Source organism: Myotis daubentonii, chromosome 2 (genome assembly GCF_963259705.1).
Source record: "Myotis daubentonii chromosome 2, mMyoDau2.1, whole genome shotgun sequence".
Classification (NCBI taxonomy): domain Eukaryota; kingdom Metazoa; phylum Chordata; class Mammalia; order Chiroptera; family Vespertilionidae; genus Myotis; species Myotis daubentonii.
In genome coordinates, this window is record NC_081841.1 from 67,619,557 (window position 1) to 67,635,923 (window position 16,367).

General features: G+C 41.8%; 1 protein-coding gene and 1 pseudogene across 1 annotated transcript; both read left to right on the forward strand.

Annotated features, from left to right (window-relative positions):
* Window positions 1-693: 693 nt before the first annotated feature.
* On the forward strand, window positions 694-1,943 carry LOC132227903 (eukaryotic initiation factor 4A-III-like; annotated as a pseudogene).
* A 6,656-nt stretch (window positions 1,944-8,599) lies between these two features.
* LOC132227914 (lysozyme C, kidney isozyme-like) lies at window positions 8,600-13,358 on the forward strand. Its single transcript, XM_059683579.1, has 4 exons — window positions 8,600-8,830; window positions 9,759-9,923; window positions 11,833-11,911; window positions 12,456-13,358. Exons 1-4 carry the CDS (start codon window positions 8,695-8,697, stop codon window positions 12,520-12,522), a joined length of 447 nt encoding a protein of 148 aa, XP_059539562.1. The 5' UTR covers window positions 8,600-8,694; the 3' UTR covers window positions 12,523-13,358.
* The last annotated feature ends 3,009 nt before the right edge of the window (window positions 13,359-16,367 follow it).

The following is a 16,367-nucleotide window of genomic DNA, read 5'->3' on the forward strand; positions in this document are numbered from 1 at the left end:
TCCCTTTTTCTCTCCCTTCCTTTCTTTTTCTCTCTTTTCCTCACTTTCTATACCTATTTAGGTCTTATCCTTTATCCTCATTTTTTCTAGTCTAAAATAGCCTTTAAATAACCTCTACATTAGGACAAAATGAGTCTTCTTTTTTGGTATTTTTATTTATTTTTAATAAATCTTTATTGTTGAAAATATTACATATGTCCCCTTTTTCCACATTGCCCTTGCCCACCCCCCTCTCACCCCAATCCTTCAACACCCTATTGTCTATATCTATGGGTTATGCATAGCATATGCGTATATGCTCAACAAAAATGCATCCTCAGCCCAGCCAGCATGGCTCAGTGGTTGATCGTTGACCTATGAACCAGGAGGTAATGGTTGGATTCTGGTCAGGGCACATGCTTGTGTTGCAGGTTTGATCCCCAGTGTGGGGCGTACAGGAGGCAGCCAATCAATGTTTCTCTCTCATCATTAATATTTCTCTCTCTCTCTATCTCTGAAATCAACAAAAATATTTTTTTACAAAATGCATCCTCATACATGAAACGTTTTGCTACCAAAAACAAATCTTAGTTTCCTTGCAAAAATTACAGAAACAGAAAGAGAAGAGAACCTAACCATCCTGATCAGCTGAACCCAGTCTCCGTGTCATCAATTCTTCGCCGCCGCCCCCACCTTTGGGAACCCACCACCACGATGGTGAACTCAGGGTCGGCGCAGAAGCGGCTGCTCAAAGAGGAAGACGTGACAAAGTGGAATTCGAGACCAGCGAGGAAGTGGACGTGATGCCCACCTTCGACACCATGGCCTGCGGGGGGGCCTGCTGCGAGGCATCTACGCCTATGGGTTTGAAGAGCCATCCGCCATCCAGCAGCGAGCCATCAGGCAGATAATTAGAGGGAGAGACGTCATCGCGCAGGCTCAGTCTGGCACGGGCAGGACCGCCCCCTTCAGCATTTCCGTCCTCCAGTGTCTGGACAGCCAGGTCCGTGAGACCCAGGCTCTGATCTTGGCCCCCACGAGAGAGCTGGCCGTGCAGATCCAGAAGGGCCTGCTCGCGCTGGGCGACGACATGAAGGTGCAGTGCCACACCTGCATCGGGGGCACCCACGTGGGCGAGGACGTCCGGAAGCTGGACCACGGGCAGCACGCGGTGGCCGGCACGCCGGGGCGTGTCTTTGATACGATTCGGCGCAGGAGTCTGAGGACACGTGCGATCAAGATGTTGGTTTTGGATGAGGCTGATGAGATGTTGAATGAAGGTTTCAAGGAGCAGATTAACGACGTCTACACGCACCTGCCCCCGGCCACGCAGGTGGTGGTGCTCAGCGCCACGCTGCCCCACGCGATCTTGGAGATGACCAGCAAGTTCATGACGGACCCCAGCCGCACCCTGGTGAAGCGTGATGATTTGGCGCTGGAAGGCATCAAGCAGTTTTTCGTGGCGGTGGAAGGAGGAGAGTGGAAATTGGACACGCTGTGTGCCCTCTGCGACACGCTGACCATCACACAAGCCGTCATCTTCTGCAACAGCAAGAGGAAGGTGGACTGGCTGACGGAGAAAATGAGAGAAGCCAGCCTCACGGTGTCGATGCACGGGGACGTGCCGCAGAAGGAGCGGGAGTCCATCATGAGGAGTTCCGCCCCGGCGCCAGCCGGGTGCTCATCTCCACCGACGTCTGGGCCCGCGGCCTGGACGTCCCTCAGGTGTCCCTGGTCATCAACTACGACCTGCCCAACCACCGGGAGCTCTACGTCCACAGAGTCGGGCGGTCGGGGCGTACGGTACGGCCGGAAGCGCGTGGCCATCAACTTCGTGAAGAGGGACGACGTCCGCATCCTGCGGGACAGGGAGCAGTACTGCTCCACGCAGACGCCCGAGATGCCCGTGGACGTGGCCGACCTGATCTGAGGCGTCTGCTGCGCTGGGGACGAGCTGGCCAGCTCTGTCCCCTCGGGACTGTCCAGGGCAGTTTGTTTAAGGAGGTTCATGGGAATTGAACCTTGACCCCTCTGACCACTTTGTCAGGGCGTGACAACACCTGCAGCTCACGGGGAGAATGTAGGAAGGACACAAGGTTCTGGCAACGGGAATCAAGTCTAGCGGTGCCTCGCAACCGCCCAGGATGCGGTTGTGGGTCTGTCTTCTTTTCTTACCCACCTGTAAATAATGCTTTGCTCTTGGTCTTTTTCATTAAATATTTTAAACTTTGAAAAAGAAATTACAGTAACAACTTAAAAAGTTAAACATGTGGCTTTATTTTTCTGCCATCTTAACATACATTAAGCAAATCATTTTTATTGTATGTTTTGTTCTTAGGTTGAAGTGACAATTTTATCATCTCAAACATCTAGCAGAGATAAGCTTATTTGACTAGCCTTAAAGATTATAAGTGCTTATATTTTCTTTAAGCCAACTAAAAGGAACTCTTTTACAAGTTAGTTTTTAGAAATAATACCTGGAGGGAGAAAAATATTACATAAATAACATACATACAAGCACCGACAGATGAAATCAGAGACCTCTGAGCTTTTATTTTAAAAGCCACAATAATACAGGTACAATAGTACAAAACTCAACTAGCTTATAAATGAATGATTGGATCTAAGTGGTGTTTTTGGCAGAAGGAAAAGGTTAAGTTTACCTACTCAGATGACTAAAGCTCCTTACCAATATTTGTGGAGAAGACTTGGGAAATTTTTATTTGTCTTTAATAGGTAATCTTATGGAGTCTGTGGACTAAAATTTTGGTCAAGGGAACCTATGGAAATAGCAAGCAGCAGTTTGTTTTTTAAACTCTCCTCTATCCCCTGTCTTGGGGGTTGCTTTAACCAGCACTTATCTATCAGGATGCTTACATTTTAAAAACATGAAAAGATTAATATTTCCATGGGACTGAAAAAAGAAGTAGGTTTTATCTAAGAAGGAACTCAGGGATATAGTTGCTTATTACCAGAAATCTAGGTACTATTTAAGGTGCTTTTTTTTTTTTTTAAGATGTGAGTCCAATGAATTTTTTTTTTCAGTGAAGGCCCAAAATACAGGTGTCCCCCCAAAAATGTATACACACTGTGAATAATGATGAGGCAGAATATATTTCATTTTCAAAATGTAATAGACTATGCAGCTATCGGTTGTTAAAGTGTGTATACATTTTTTATTGTTGTTAATCCTCATCCAAGGATATTTCCCCATAGATTTTTAGAGAGAGTGGACGGGAGTGGGTGAGACACAGCCACAGAAACATCGATGTGAGAGAGACAATTTATTGGTTGCCTCCTGCACACCCCCGACCAGGGCTAGGATCCAGCCTGCAACCAAGGTACATGCCCTTGACTGGAGTCAAACCCGGGACCCTTCAGTCCGTGGGCCAACGCTCTATCCACTGAGCCAAACCCTGCTAGGGCTAAAGTGTGTATACATTTTTGGGGGACACCCTGTATAGGAAGTCCTGGACCTTATGGGGTCTGCTTACAGAGTAAGGAACAATAAGTGAAGTCTTTGTTGCATTTTCTGGGTCTTCCTGAAAGCAATTTCCGGGCTACCAGTACTTATGTAAGTTTCACACCTGCTTCAGTATCACTTGCAGTTTTGACATTTGTGTGAAGCTTGGTCTCCACCTCCTAAAATTGTGAAGGAAGTGTTTTGGGGTTTTTTGTTTGGTTTTATTTGTTTAGTGTTTGTTGCATTTTTAAAAATTAAATTTATAGAGGTGATTGGGTTAATAAAATTAGATGGGTTTCAAGTGTACAGTTCTATGATATATCATCTGTATATTGTATTGTGTGCTTACCACCCAAAGTCAAATCTTCTGTCATCATATATATATTTTCCCCTTTATTGAATTGTAAGGAGACAGGAAGGGAGAGCGATAGAGATAGAAACATCGGTAAGAGAAACACATCATTGATTGGCTGCCTCCTGCATGCCCCCTACTGGGGATTGAGTCTGAAACTCAGGCATGTGTCCTGACCAGGAATTGAACCAGTGACCTCTTAGTTCCTGGGTCGAAACTCAACCGCTGAGCCACACCAGCTGGGCTGTCACCACATATGTGACCCCTTTACTCTTAGCTAAGCCTCCCATCCCCCTTCCCTCTGGTAACCACCTTACTGTTGCCTGTGTCTAGGAGTTTTTGTTTGCCTTGTTTGTTCACTTGTTGCTTCCAGTTTTATCTCCCACATATGAGAAGCCATATGGTTTTTGACTTTTTCTGTCAGACTTATTTCACTTAGCATGATATTCTCAAGATCTATCCATGTTGTTGCAAATGGCAGTATTTCATCTTTTCTCACAGCTGAGTCGTATTCCATTGTATACATTTATCACTTCTTTATCCAAGAATCTACTGAAGGACACTTTGTTTCTGTGTCTTGGCCACCATGAATAATACTACAATGAATATAAGGGTGCATATATCTTTGTGAATATATGTTTTCAAAATGTTTAGGTAGATACCCAGAAGAGGGGTTGTTGGGTTATATGTAACTCTATTAATTTTTTTTGAGGAAACTCCATACTTGTTTCCATAGTGGCTATAGAGTTTACATTCCTACTAGCAGTGAATGAGGGTTCTTTTTTCTCCACAGCCTCTCAAAACTTCTTACTAGTCTTGTTGATAACAGCCATTCTAATAGGTAGAAAGTGATATCTCCTTGTAGTTTTGATTTGCATTTCACTAATAGCCGGTGAAGTTGAACATCTTTTCATATAGCTATTGGCCGTTTGTATGTCTTCTTGGGAGAGGTATCTTTTCAGGTCCTCTGCCTGTTTTTTATTTGGATTGTTTGTTTGTTTGGTGTTGAGTTGTATGAGTTCTTTAATGTTTTGAATATTAACCTTTTGTCAGAGCTGTTGTTTGCAAATATCATCTCCCATTCAGTCACCGCCCCCCCCCAACACACACACTAAGGCATTCTTCTATATCTATCTATCTCTCCCCTTTCTTCCTTCTTTCTTTCCTTCCTTCCTTCCTTCCTTCCTTCCTTCCTTCCTTCCTTCCTTCCTTCCTTCCTTCCTTCCTTCCTTCGTTCCTTCCTTCCTTCCTTCCAGTAGGACATTTGTTTAGGATAAGAGCTCTCTTGAAAATTCTTTTAGATGTGAAAGGCCAGATCTTCAAAGATGTATCTATTTCAGTTGTCACTACATACCAATAAGCCTTTTTATGGCTTAACCATGGACATAAGAGCTGTCTCCAAAGAGTGCATAAAAGATGCAGATTTCTCAAGATGCAGAGCCATTCCAAAGATAACCTAAGAAAGCAAAGACCTCACTGTCACAGGTAGTAAAGAAACTTCTATCTCCCACAAATTGAGACACCTTAAATCACAGACCCATTCATCCATGTTACTGGAAAAGAGATACTGGGATGGGAATTTTTCCAGCGCAAACAAGGCAACTAAGGTAGATATGACAATGGTTCTTTATATTTTGGGACTCTTTATTAAGGTAAACTCTCCAGCTTGGCTGCCGTGGCTCAGTGGTTGAGTGTTGACCTATGAACCAGAAGGTCACGGTTTGATTCCTTGTCAGCACATGCCCGGGTTGCAGGCCCTGTTCCTTGTGTGAAGCATATGCAGAAGGCAGCCGATCAATGAATCTCTCTCATCATTGATGTTTCTATCTCTCTCTCCCTCTCCCTTCCTCTCTGAAATCAATAATATATATATATATTACATACTCTCCGGAAAGCTGGCACATTTAGATGAAGAGAATGCTGCTTTTCACGTCTTAGGTTCCTAGCCAGCTGGCTGCCTGATGCAAGCTTGACAATGAACGTCCCTCCCCACCCACAAGTGGCAGAAACCAGAGAGCATTCTCACTGGTTACAAAGCCAAGTTTTTGGTTCATAAAATAAGACTAATGGAGATGCTCAACTTATGATTTTCATTTTTATGAAAAATGACACAAAAGACAGAGACAAAAGAAAACCTGACTGTTTCTGGCAAGCTCAGAATCAATAACCTATGGGTGCCCCAAAGCAAATTTATAAGAGTCATAATTCAAGATCTATTTTTACAAGTGATTTTCTCCTGCCATTGTAAATTTGGAAAGAAGAGACAAGGAGAAAATGTTACCCTCCTCTTTTGACTAGTCCGATATGGGACACTGACCTGGTGAGAATTCTTACCTTCTGTTGTCTGTTGTCACTTATCCCATAACTCAACTGCAGTCTCTGGGGAGAGTGGACTATCCCAGTCTTTTAATGTCCCATCCTCATTGCCAGAAACAGTACAAGAGGGAAAAAAATCCCTTCCCTTCTACCCTATTAGAGTTTCAGCTGGGACTTTGTAACAAAAGACAGATTAACAAGAAAAAAGAAACATGTTTATAAAATGCACATCTCATATATGCTTGGGAGAAATGCAGGGTTGAGTAACTCCAAGAGGTGGCTAGCACCTGCGTTTTCATAGCATCTTCACCAAGAACAATACATTTTTAGAGAAATGACAAGACAGAGGAAAAGAGCCTTATTCTTCCAAGGGCAGCGAACCGTGGGAAGCTGAATATATGCGGAACTAATGGAAGATAATAGCTGGTCAGTAGAGTTTGTTATGTGCTGCCTCAGGGCTGACAAGCATCTTCCGTAATATTGTAGGTTATTAACTTCTGTACAAATTTATGTTCTGCTTCAGGCACATAATTGCCTTCAGCTCAAAGGCTTAAAATAATTAATCTGGCAAGGGGGCTGGTTTTCAAGCGGCATATTCTGCTATTCTGTAGGTTTGATTATAAAGTTCCCCAACTTTATAATGACCCCTATGTTTTAACATGGAAATTTGAGGTAAGGCATGTTGAAAAGGTGTTAGGGATGTTATTCACATGAGGCTTATTTATTTAAAAAAACACACGTATCATAGTAATAAAAAAAATTTAAAGTAGACCAGCCGGTGTGGCTCAGTGGTTGAGTGTTGACCTATGAGGTCACGGTTCGATTCCTGGTCAGGGCACATGCCTGGGTTAAGGGCTGATCCTGTGAGGTGTGCAGGAGGCAGCAGATCCGTGATTCTCTCTCATCATTGATGTTTCTATTTCTCTCTCCCTCTCTAAAATCAATAAAAATATATTTTTAAAAAATTTTACAAAACAGTTAAAGTACAGATCTGGGCTTGGCAACATCATGTGGTGCTATATGCCTGTTAAAACGACAGACAAGGTGTCACGTTCTTTATGCAATGAGTACATAAAATAATTTTAAGTTGGAAAAGATGAAAACAGCATGTGGACACACACAAAACAATTTTTTTTTTTTTTTTTGCTATGCACAAGCTTTTTATTTTGATATAGTCCCATTTCTTTACTTTTTCCTTAGTTCCCATTGTCCTCGGAGCTGTATTGGTAAAGATACTGCTTTGACATATGTCTGCTATTTTGCTGCCTATGGATTCTTCTAAGATTTTTATGGTTTCCCATCTTATGTTTAAGTCCTTTATCCATTTTGAGTTTATTTTTGTGTATGGTGTAAGTTGGTGGTCTAGTTTCATTTTTTGCATGTATCTGTCCAGTTTTCCCAGCACCATTTATTGAAGAGACTGTCTTCACCCCACTGTATGCTCTTTCCTCCTTTGTCAAATATTAATTGAGCATAATGGCTTGGGTCGATTTCTGGGTTCTCCATTCTGTTCCATTGGCCTATATGTCTGTTCTTGTGCCAGTATCAGGAAGTTTTGAGAACAGTGGCTTTGTAATACAGCTTGATATCTGGTATTGTGATCCCTCCAACTTTGTTCTTTCTCAGGATTACTGCGGCCTTTGGGAGTGTTTTTGTTTTTAACTGCATGTAAATTATTGGAGAGTTTGTTCTAGGTCTGTGAAATATGCCATTGGTATATTAATGGGGATTGCATTGGATCTATAGATTGCTTTGGGTAGTATGGACATGTTAATGATGTTGATTCTACCAATCCATAAACAGGTATATTCTTTCATTTGTTTATGTCTTCCTCTATCTCTTTTTTCAACGTCCTGTAGTTTTTGAAGAACAGGTCTTTTACCTCCTTAGTTAAGTTTATTCCTAGGTAGCTTAATTTTTTTTGTTGTAATGGTAAATTGGATTTTTTTTTTTTTAGTTTCTCTTTCTGTGAGTACACAAAACAATTTAATGAAATGAATGTTAATGAAAAATCAGAGCTCATTTTCATTTTGTGTAAAGTGTTCGTTTGTGGGTTGTTTTTTTCCTTTAGAGTTGCTTAAATTCATAAAAATAAGAGAGCCCTGACCGGCTTGGCTCAGTGGATAGGTGCCAGCCTGTGGACTGAAGGGTCCCGGGTTCGATTCCGGCCAAGGGCACATGCCTGGGTTGTGGGCTCCATCCCCAGTACGGGGCGTGCAGGAGACAGACAATCAATGATTCTCTCTCATCATTGATGTTTCTATCTCTCTCTCCTTCTCCCTTTCGCTCTGAAATCAATAAAGAAATATATTTTTTAAAAAAATAAGAGAAAGTTCCCGTTTTGAAAACAGTGCTAATACCAATTATTCCTGAGCCAGGTCTTTAAACAATGTCATTTCATCAGTTTCGTGTGGATTAATTCTTGTAACCTTTTGAAGTCAGTGAGCCAAAAAATGGTTCCTGTTTTCCACATAGCTCAAAGGGTGGAGCCTCCAAACCACTAGGAGAAGAAGGAAGTTAAAAGAGCTTAAATACTGGGGCCAGCCTCCCCTGGCCAGCTGAGCGGTCTGGCTTCGCAGTCAACATGAAGGCTCTCCTGACTCTGGGGCTTCTCCTCCTCTCTGTCGCCGTCCAGGCCAAGGTCTATGAGAGGTGTGAGCTGGCCAGAACCTTGAAAACACTTGGAATGGATGGCTACAGTGGAGTGAGCCTGGCAGACTGTAAGTTACCTCTCCCTACTTCCAAATAGCCAGCCAGGTGTGCAACAGATACTAATAGAGGATGAATACTGAGAAAGGGGCTTTGCGTGAATGGACTTCTTTAAAAAAAGTTATTTGAGGATTTTTATACTTAAAATGGTTAAAAAATTATATCAACTTGTTCCTTTATAAACAGAAATGCCAGATGAAGGAATGAGAGCACGGGAGTGCAAAATTGTGCACCATTCTAAGCAAACCACCACCCGTTGTACTCTCCGAGTGCTACCAAGCTGCCCCTTGCCACAGACTCAGTGGCACATGCAGGCTGACTGGTACATTTGAGCACCTGAGAAACCTCTGCCACGTCTTTGGTGCTGAGCTCCAGCTCTTTCCTGGTGGAACCTGGGCTCTGTGAGCCTAGAATAATGCAGCATTTTTCTCTTTTTTAATCCCCCTGCATGACATGAGGCTTTTCTTAGCAAAGTGTTTTGTTTGTTTGTTTTTAATTACGTTGATATTGCAATACAGGGGCTGTAGGAACCTATTTCCTCTCAATCACTGTTTATGTCAGGATAGCTGAAATGCAGCATGAAATGCCATCTTATTATTCTTTCTCGCTCCAGTTAACTGTTTTCATTTTCTTGTATGCAATCCTAGATGTGCCTGTGTAAAAGTTACTTTGTATTTTAGCCCATTTTTGTCAATGTTATCAATGTATGTTTAGGTTGAATTCAAACACTTCCCCTTAATAACTATTTTTGAATGAATGAATGAATAGTTTGATGGATATATGGATGGATGGACTATGAAATAGTCTTCCCTCTTCTACATCTTTATGCTTATAAAGTGAGTCATTAGTAAAATAAAATTAGCTATATAGAACTGATTATGGTATGCAGTATGTATCATATGGTATTGCTATTTATTACTAAAAATATGTTATTTTCAGGGGTGTGTTTGGCCCAGTGGGAAAGTAGTTACAACACACAAGCTACAAACTACAATCCTGGAGACAGCAGCACGGACTATGGGATATTCCAGATCAATAGCCACTACTGGTGTGATGATGGCAAAACCCCAGGAACAGTTAATGCCTGTGGTATAAACTGCGATGGTAAGAGAAAATAACGTTTAAGTGATGGCACAGGACCCATCTGGTTATGCTTACAAGAATAGAGATTCAATACAAATGAAATGGTTTTGAAAAGTTCAACAGGGACCTAGACGAATGCCATCTCGCTCTGGCTGGGTGGCTCAGTTGGTTGGAGCATCATCCCGTACAACAAAAGGTTTCGGGTTCGAGTCCTTGTCAGGGCACAAGGTGAGGTATACCTAGGTTTCGAGTTCAGTCCCTAGTTCGGGTGCGTATGGGAGGCAACCAATTAATATTTCTCTCTCTCTCTCTCTCTCTCTCTCTCTCTCTCCTTCTTTCTCTAAAATTGAAAAACACACACACATATCCCCAGGTGAGGATTAAAAAAAAAAAGGTGACTCTGACTTTAAAAAATCAAATCAAATCAAATCATAAAAATGAAAATATTGGATAAGTATTATAAAATTGATATTGTTAAATTTCTAAATGTTAAAATTCTAGTAGAAAAGATTATTCTTAGAATATTCTTTTGTATCCAGTTAATTTATTTTAAAAATATATATATATTTTAAATATATTTTATTGATTTTTTACAGAGAGGAAGGGAGAGAGATAGAGAGTTAGAAACATCGATGGGAGAGAAACATCGATCAGCTGCCTCCTGCACATCTCCCACTGGGGATGTGCCCGCAACCCAGGTACATGCCCTTGACCGAAATCGAACCTGGGACCCCTCAGTCCGCAGGCCGACGCTCTATCCACTGAGCCAAACCGGTTTCGGCTAAAAATATTTTTTATTCTATAATAATCTTTGGTCACTGAATAAAAATTCTTACTACCAAGACACTTATGACTACTAGTAACTTTAGGTATATATTGTTCTAGATAGAATACATATCAATCATGTCTGTAAATATAAAGCTATGTCATGTATAAATATACCTACATATAAACATGTAATAATGTGTGCTGTTCTTTATGGTTATTTTTTATTATTATTACTGATTTTGGAGAGAGAGGAAGGGAGAGGGAGAAACATCCATGTGAGAAACATGGATTGGCTGCCTCCTGCACGCGCCCTACTGGGGATTAAGCCCACAACCAGGGCATGTACCCTGACCAGGAATCCAACCGTGATCTCCTGGTTCATGGGTTGATGCTCAACCACTGAGCACACCGGCCAGGCACAATGTGTGTTTTAACAAAAATGAAATTGTACTATATATACTGCTTTACAATTTGTTCTTTATCACACGAAATTATTTATATGTTAACAAATACCAATCTTGATTTATTTTTATATTTTATTTTTATTATTTTATTTTGGGGAAAAATGGATCCTTTTTCCCTTTTTTTTTAGATAGAGGGGAGGAGAGGGAGAGGGAGAGGGAGAGGGAGAGGGAGAGAGAGAGAGAGAGAGAGAGAGAGAGAGAGAGAGAGAGAGAGAGAGAGAGAAACATCAATGTGAGAGAGACACATTGATTGGTTGCCTCCCACATGTGCCCAGACTGGAGCCATGGATGGAGCCTGCAACTGAGGTACATGCCCTTGACTGTGAATCCAACCCTCGACCCTTCAGGTCTGCGGGCCGACGCTCTAACCACTGAGAAAAACTGGCCAGGGCTCTTATTTCTTTAGGGGAAATTTCTAGTAGTAGAATTGCTGATTGAAAATTATTAGGTGGGTCCCTCCTTTTCTTCTAATAGTTCCTATTACAAAGAGAACTATCTATCCATCACATTAGTTGATAATTCCAGAACTTCCAATGACTTTGGTATCTGAGATTCCTCCCAACATTCACAGATGCATAACTTGTGGAAAAGAACTGTAGTGTCCATTCCTTAGCCTAAGAGAATAAAATGGGCTAAACCTAAACGTAAAATGAAATTTCTGTGAAAGTTGTCTTCATTCCTCACCACCTGTTTTTCAGTTTTGCTTCAAGATGACATCACTCAAGCTGTAACCTGTGCCAAGAGGGTTGTCGAGGATCCACAAGGCATCAACGCATGGTATGTGTAAGCTTAGAGGGGAAAGCTTTTTTGCCCTGTGTTAGGAGAGAGGTGAGAGAAGATTTTCAAGGGCCACCATATGCTCCTGAGAACTGAAAGTTGCAGCTTTAGGTGTATGCTAAACAAAGTATCACTTAGAAGCAATCTATTTTAACATTTTAACGGGTTCAGAATCTTTTGTCTTATTCGTCCATTAATTTGGGAGGATTTCTAGAATTTTTAAGATTCTCCACACTCTACCAGTTCCTTGTCCGATTTTGAAATGTTTGGAATGAGGTAAATGTAGAATGCACTTTGCAGTGGCTGTTAGGAAATGCACGTGACTCTCGTGGTCAGCATACTATGCTGTAGCCAGGGCTTTGGGGAGAAGTGAAGTACTGGGTGTACATATCTCCATTTAATAAATAGCAATACCTGGATCTATCAAAAGCCTGTATTTCATATCGTGTTAAAGTAGTTTATCCTCACAAAGGATTTGCTGTATGGCTATCACAGTGAAGATATGCTTTAACCTTATCACCATGTGTTTCACCTTTCCCTACAGGGTGGCCTGGAGAAATCACTGTCAAAACCAAGATCTCACTCAGTATATCCAGGGCTGTGGAGTGTAACTGGACAGATTTCCTTCTTCAGCTCCTTTTATCTCATTTTCCTATTCAGGAAGTAGCAGTTGAGTAAAAGTTCACACTTTTTTCAAATAAATAATGTTTTTACAGAAGCAGGAGCAAAATACAGTCTTTCTTCTAAGAGGCTAATGTTGTCTAATGTGTTAATTATTGGGTAGTAAGTCTACAACATGTTTCAGTGTGCTGATAGAGCTACTGCTGGTGAAAATTTACCTAAATCTTGATTACCAAATACGTCTCCAGTACATTCAGTTCTTAATCAAAGACTTGATCTTGAATGACACCAGTATTCCTCAATGTTTGATATATATGTAACAAAAGATTATCTTAAAACACATTGACTTCAGGCAAAATCTCAGCTGTGTAGGCATTTGATGTGTTCATCTGTTCATTCGTCTCCCAAAACAGTAAAAGATAACCATTCTTTGTTGGGCAATATCAAATTTACAAAAGAACAGAATGCCAAATAGCTGAAAATGGAGATGGCCTGGATTAAGAATATTGTTTTTATTAAGAGTGATTTTGGGTTTAAATGCTTTCTTAGAAATGTTACTTTTATACAGCTTTAAAAATGAACTCACAATTTATATATCCATCTACTTTAGCCCTTTAAAGAATGTTTTTATGCATCTTGCTGATCATGAAGGAATACCAAGAAGGATTAGATTAGCTGTTGCTGTTTCTTAATTTTAAAAGCTTAGATTCCTGCATTATGACTAAAACTGGAGGCAAATGAGTTTGAAAGTATTGAAATAATTGCTAATTAACCATCAGTGTGAACTTATCATGTTGTTAAAAAAATAAACATTTTCATTAAAGGACTCATACCTTGTCTTTCTCTAGTGTGAAAAAAAATGACTTAGCCCTCTTCACATTTCCTTATACCTCACCTATACCCAAACAGGTTATATTGCTGGGGGAAAAAAGACAACCCACAGGCATGCTGACAGATCTCACTTTAAATTCATAACCACACCTGGCCAGTGTGGCTCAGTGATTAAGCATCGACTCATGAGCCAGGAGGTCAGGGTTCAATTCCTTGTCAGGGCTCATGCTTGGGTTACAGGCTTGATCCACAGTAGGGGGCATGCAGCAGGCAGCCAATCAATGATTCTATGTCATCGTTGATGTTTCTCTCCCTCTCCCCCTATCTGAAATGAATGAAAATACGTTTAAATTCATTACCACAAATCTCATATGGGCCCTCAAATCTGCCAGGCATCTTAGTCACCTGTCTGCAATCCTTCTGGATTGGTGTCCCCACTCTCCAAAATGACTATTACTATTTTACTTCCCTACCCCCTCCTTCAAAGCCATAGCACAGGTGCCTGACCACTCACCTTCTACCCGTCTCTGCTCTCAGTATTGGCCGCATAGTACACTGAGAGCGTAGAAACAATCTCATATAAATTCTCCCCTTCTCAGGGCCCACACTTCCCCTAGGCCCATTCGTCCTTCTTGCCCTGCTCTGCTCCTGCCAATGGCAGTGTCGCCACATGCAGTCTCCGTCTCATCCCGCTCACTGCTCCACGGTAGGCTGTTTCCTGCATCCTGGGTCTCTCCCTCTTTGCAATTACTCCATCATTGTGCAAACTGCCCCATAACCTCCATTACAAATGACTCTCTATTGAGCCTACATAACCATCCAACTACTGCATTATTCTCTGCTCCCTTTTACAGCTACATGTCTGAGGTAAGATATCTATACTCACTAGTTCCAGTTCTCACCTCCCATTCTCTTTTTGCTGTTCTGATTGGATGCTTTTTGCTTCCTCATATGCCAAATTGCTGATTTGAATCTCCGTGTCCTCTACTCTACTATTTTTAAAAAATATATATTTTATTGATTATTTACAGAGGGGAAATGAGAGAAATAGAGAGTTAGAAACATCGATGGGAGAGAAACATCAGATCAGCTGCCTTCTGCACAACCCCTACTGGGGATGTGCCCACAACCAAGGTACATGCCCTTGGCAGGAATCGAACCTGGGACCCTTTGGGACCCTTCATTCCGGAGGCCGATGCTCTGTCCACTGAGCCAAACCACTTAGGGCTCTACTCTACTATTTTCTTTTTTTAATATATTTTTTATTGATTAAGATATTACATATGTGTCCTTATCCCCACGTTACCCTCTACCCACCCCACCCCGCTCATGCCCTCACCCCCCCCCCCGCCCCCCGTTGTCCATGTCCACTGGTTAGGCCTATATGCTTGCATATAAGTCCTTTGGTTGATCTTTCCCCCTTACCCCCACCCTCCCCTACCTTCCCTCCAAGGCCCGACAGTCCAATCAATGCCTCTCCCTCTCTGGATCAGTCCTTGTTCATCAGTTTATGTTGTTCATTATATTCCAAAAATGAGTGAGATCATGTGGTATTTATCTGCTCTCCAGTGCCATCCATGCTGTGGCAAATGGTAAGAGTTCCTTTTTCTTCTTCCTCTTCTTAAAGAATACCTTTCAGCATTTCATATAATGCTGGTTTGGTGGTGATGAACTCCTTTAGCTTTTCCTTATCTGTGAAGCTCTTTATCTGACCTTCTATTCTGAATGATAGCTTTGCTGGATAAAATAATCTTGGTTGTAGGTTCTTGGCATTCATCACTTTGAATATTTCTTGCCACTCCCTTCTGGCCTGCATGGTTTCTGTTGAGAAATCAGCTGACAGTCGTATGGGTACTCCCTTGTAGGTAACTGACTGTCTTTCTCTTGCTGCTTTTAAGATTCTCTCTTTGTCTTTTGCTCTTGGCATTTTAATTATGATGTGTCTTGGTGTGGTCCTCTTTGGATTCCTTTTGTTTGGGGTTCTCTGTGCTTCCTGGACTTGTAAGTCTATTTTTTTCACCAGGTAGGGGAAGTTTTCTGTCATTATTTCTTCAAATAGGTTTTCAATATCTTGCCCTCTCTCTTCTTCTGGCACCCCTATAATTCTGATGTTGGTATGCTTGAAGTTGTCCCAGAGGCTTCTTACACTATCTTCATATTTTTGGAATCTTTTTTATTTTTTCTTTTTCGGTTGGGTATTTTTTGTTTCTTCATATTTCAAATCTTTGACTTGATTCTTGGGATCCTCTTGTCTGCTGTTGGATCTCTGTATATTATTCTTTATTTCAGTCAGTGTATGCTTAATTTCTAGTTGGTCTTTTTCATATCCTCCAGGGTCTCACTAAATTTATCGGCGGTTTCCTTAAAATTCTTGAAAAACCTTATAAACCTGGCCTTGAACTCTATATCCAGTAGTTTGCTTTCCTCCATTTCTGTCATTTGTGACCTGTTTCTTTGTCTCCGCATTTTGTATGCTTCCCTGTGTTGGTCGAGTGGTGTTGTGTGCTAAGTGTCCTGTAGGGCCCATTGGCTCAGCCTCCCCAGTTACCTGAGGTGGACACTCTTGGTGCACCCCCTTGTGGGCTTTGTGCAGTCTTATTGTAGTTATGCCTTGATTGTTGTAGGATCACTGGAAGGAATTGACCTCCAGGCCAATTGACTGTGAGAATCAGCTGTGTCTGCAGTGGGAGAACTTCTGTGCTGAAGACACCCTTCTGGGGCAAGAATTGCTTCAGTGGGGCTTTGGTGCTCACTGAGACTGCACCCTGAGTGTGTCCCTTATGGATCTGAGGAGTTGTAATGTGGATGGTCCCCCTCTGACCACTGGGTACACTGGCTCTTGGATCTAAGGAGGTGCTAATTTAGCCTCTGCCTGAGGTTACACAGCAGGAGCTACGAAGAGAACTGCAAATTCCCCTTCCTTTTTTGGAGTTTGGAGGTGCCCTGATGAGGCACAGCTGTGAAGCAATGCAAGCTGCTGTGGGGCCTTGGGCCTTCTCTTGGA